The sequence below is a fragment of the Tachysurus vachellii genome, chromosome 4 (genome assembly GCF_030014155.1).
Source record: "Tachysurus vachellii isolate PV-2020 chromosome 4, HZAU_Pvac_v1, whole genome shotgun sequence".
NCBI classification, from domain to species: Eukaryota; Metazoa; Chordata; class Actinopteri; order Siluriformes; family Bagridae; genus Tachysurus; species Tachysurus vachellii.
In genome coordinates this window covers 4942813-4945918 of record NC_083463.1, presented here as the reverse complement: position 1 = coordinate 4945918, position 3106 = coordinate 4942813, and the positions used below count along the sequence as shown (strand labels likewise).

The window sequence follows — 3106 nt, the reverse complement described above, 5'->3', positions numbered from 1 at the left end:
GAAGAGAAAGCTTAGGCTTTTCGCTAAAATGTCACCGGAGTGTTTTTACTTCAACCCGAGAGAAGCCTTGTAGAAAATTATACAGCTCTCATATCATATTACAGAAGAGATGGAAATGGAAAAGGGGCTTCTAATGAGAGGGGAGTAGGTGACATACATAAGGCATAGCTGATCGGGTTTTAGTGTTAGTCTGTGTTGATGTATGAACCGTTTGGGAGACAGTGCTGGTTTTATGCAAGATCAAGTCTTTACATCTTGGTTGGACTAGTAAAGATGAGGGATTTCTACCCACTGATTAACAGTCTGACTGACATTGATACAGTTTACACGTGAATTATGCACCAGCGATCCATCAATAAACTCAGACAAGTAGAGTTGCAAGAAACCATATTATTTTCCCTGTCCTTATTCTCACCAATATCTCTTCTTTCATTTACATTTACAGCATTTAGCAGACACCCTTATCCAGAGCGACTTACATTTTATCTTGCTTTTTATACATCTGAGCAATTGAGGTTTAAGGGCCTTGCTCAGGGGCCCAGGAGTGGCAGCTTGGTGGACGTAGGAATCGAACTCACAACCTTCCGATTGGTAGCCCAACGCCTTAGCCACTAGGCTACTACATCCCTACTTCTTCTTAAACCATAGATTAGTCTCATTCCCTTTGTTTGATCGGATTGTTCACCAGTTGGACTTTAAAAGCCCTATATATAAGTGATGTACCCCGTTGTGTTGTGCTATTTATTCTGGAGCCTGTATGTGAAATATAAGAAATTGCTGTAAATGTGACTTTCAAGACTCTAGCTGGTTTGGTCAGGGCTAAAAAAAAAGGTTGGATTGTTCTGCTTTGGATTGAGAATACAGTGAGGATGGGGATTGGTGAGGTCTGTACTGGATTACATGCATTTGGGTTTGGATCTGGTTTGAATTGAGTTGGTTTGGTCAAAGTTTGTTTGAATTGAGCAAGTTTTGATTGAGTGGGTTTTGGTCTCTGTGGATTTGGATTGAGTGGGTTTAGTCATTGGAGGTTGGAATTGAGTGAGTCTAGGATCTGTTAGTGTGGATTGAGTGGGTTGGTCTGTGTTGGTTTGGTCTTTGTGTCTTCGGATTGAGTGGGTTTAGTCTCTGTGGGTTTGGATTGAGTGGGTTTAGTCTCTGTGGGTTTGGATTGAGTGGGTTTAGTCTCTGTGGGTTTGGATTGAGTGGGTTTAATCTCTGTGGGTTTGGATTGAGTGGGTTTAGTCTCTGTGGGTTTGGACTGAGTGGGTTTAGTCTCTGTGGGTTTTGATTGAGTGCATTTGGTCTCTGTGGGTTTGGATTGAGTGGGTTTAGTCTCTGTGGGTTTGGACTGAGTGGGTTTAGTCTCTGTGGGTTTTGATTGAGTGCATTTGGTCTCTGTGGGTTTGGACTGAGTGGGTTTAGTCTCTGTGGGTTTTGATTGAGTGCATTTGGTCTCTGTGGGTTTGGATTGAGTGGGTTTCATTTCTGTGGGTTTGTTCTGTGTTGGTTTGGGCTTAGCTGTGTTGGTTTGAGTGGGTTAAAATTGAGCAGGTTTGTGCTCTATATGTTTGAATTGAGTGGGTTTGGCTTGAGTGGGTTTGGCATACAACAGTTTGATTTGAGTGGGTTTGATCTGTATCTGTTTAGATTGTGTAAGTTTGAATTGAGTCAGATTGGTCTGAGTGGGTTTGTTATAAATCCCTTTGAATTGAGTGGGTTTGATCTGTGTCCAGATTGAGCAGGTTTGGATTGAGTGGGTTTGTCTCGTGTTGGTTTGGGCAGATTTGGGATGGATTGCGAGTGTCTGTCCTGTGTCTTCTTGTATCGTATGAGTTTGATCTGTGTCTGGATTGAGAGGATTTAGTTAAAGTTTCTTTGAGTTGGTTTGAGTTGGATTAAGGCTTTAACTTTTTAACTATTGTGGTTTTAAACCAATGTCTAAAGGATCAGATGGATGTCAATCATCTCTGCTCTCCTGTCACACTCACAGTGTGGATTCAAAGCTTCATTCACACACTGCTCATACACAGAATTTCTCTCAACCTACACACAGACATAGGATATATTTTCAGTGGGCATTCACACAAACATGTGAGAAACAGTGCACAACAGTACGAAGTGAGTTCTGTTTGACTCCGATTTTGCCAGGAGGATAAAACAAAATTCTTTTTTTACAGGTTCACTGTCTTCTCTAGCTGAAGCAGCAGTAGTGTGTGTGTAGTGTGTGTGTGTGTTTAGTGTGTAAGTGTGTGTGAGAGAGAGCGAGAGAGAGAGAGAGAGAGAGAGAGAGAGAGAGAGAGAGTGCGTCCAGCCTGTCAGAATGGATGGCCTAAAGGATTGACAAGTGCTTGTTATGTTGCCTCTTCTTTCACACACCCTGGTTTTCTGCTCGATGGAGCTGATTTCCTCTGTGTTCTGGGGCTCTGAGAGTATCTCAGTCATGCTGGATTTCTTTCTCCTGCAGAAATCAATCCAAGTTTTAAACAAGCAAACAAAAACAAAACATTACAGTGTTTCAGTCCCTGTTGCTTCATGTACTATCCCTGATGATGTGTCTGAGTGTGAGCACAGTGTGGAATCGAGGAATAGATTGGGGAATTAGTTCTTGGGAGCAGAAAAACAAAGCAGGTAGTAAATCCAGTCCATCATTTGTTTGTGTATTTTTTTTTTATGTGCTTTATATATCTATTATTTATCCATATCTGTCCCAGGGAGAATTTGTAAAGCGTTCCTGTTCAAAACAGTCCCATTGGCTACAGAGGGAATAAGTATATACCCCAGAGTCAGTAGTCAATAAGTGAGAATGTTTGGGTTTGTAAGTTTTCTTGATTCTGTTTCATGCAATTTGTCTGTTTAGGTTAAATGATCAAATCACTGCACTTATGGAGACAGCAGTATGTTTTATAAGGAATGACTCGTATTAAGATGTTTACACTGCAAAAAATGACATCTTAGCTTGAGAGACAAAGCACTAAGGAACAGTGATTTATTTAATTATATATAATTATAAAATTCTGTTTGTTTTTTATGAAATGAAAACATACTCATTTTAATATTAACCTTTCATATTAACATGTATATAAATGTTGAAAACATTTTTAAAGAT

At 40.2% G+C, this 3106-nt stretch overlaps 1 protein-coding gene across 1 annotated transcript; it reads right to left on the bottom strand.

Annotated features, from left to right (window-relative positions):
• Positions 1–1054: 1054 nt before the first annotated feature.
• LOC132844087 (salivary glue protein Sgs-3-like) lies at positions 1055–2442 on the bottom strand. The gene is made up of 3 exons (XM_060867250.1): positions 2377–2442; positions 1989–2043; positions 1055–1518 (listed from the first exon to the last, which is right to left on the bottom strand). The coding sequence occupies exons 1-3, from the start codon at positions 2440–2442 to the stop codon at positions 1055–1057; spliced, it is 585 nt and encodes a 194-aa protein (XP_060723233.1).
• Between the last annotated feature and the right edge of the window lie 664 nt (positions 2443–3106).

Bases quoted from the DNA above. Each gene is read 5' to 3' on its own strand.
- LOC132844087 (XM_060867250.1), bottom strand. From the start codon at position 2,442: ATGACTGAGATACTCTCAGAGCCCCAGAACACAGAGGAAATCAGCTCC. The intron at 2,044-2,376 runs GTGTGTGAAAGA...GTCTGTGTGTAG, and splicing joins CCATCGAGCAGAAAACCAGG to GTTGAGAGAAATTCTGTGTA. The intron at 1,519-1,988 runs GTGAGTGTGACA...AAACCAACACAG, and splicing joins TGAAGCTTTGAATCCACACT to CTAAGCCCAAACCAACACAG.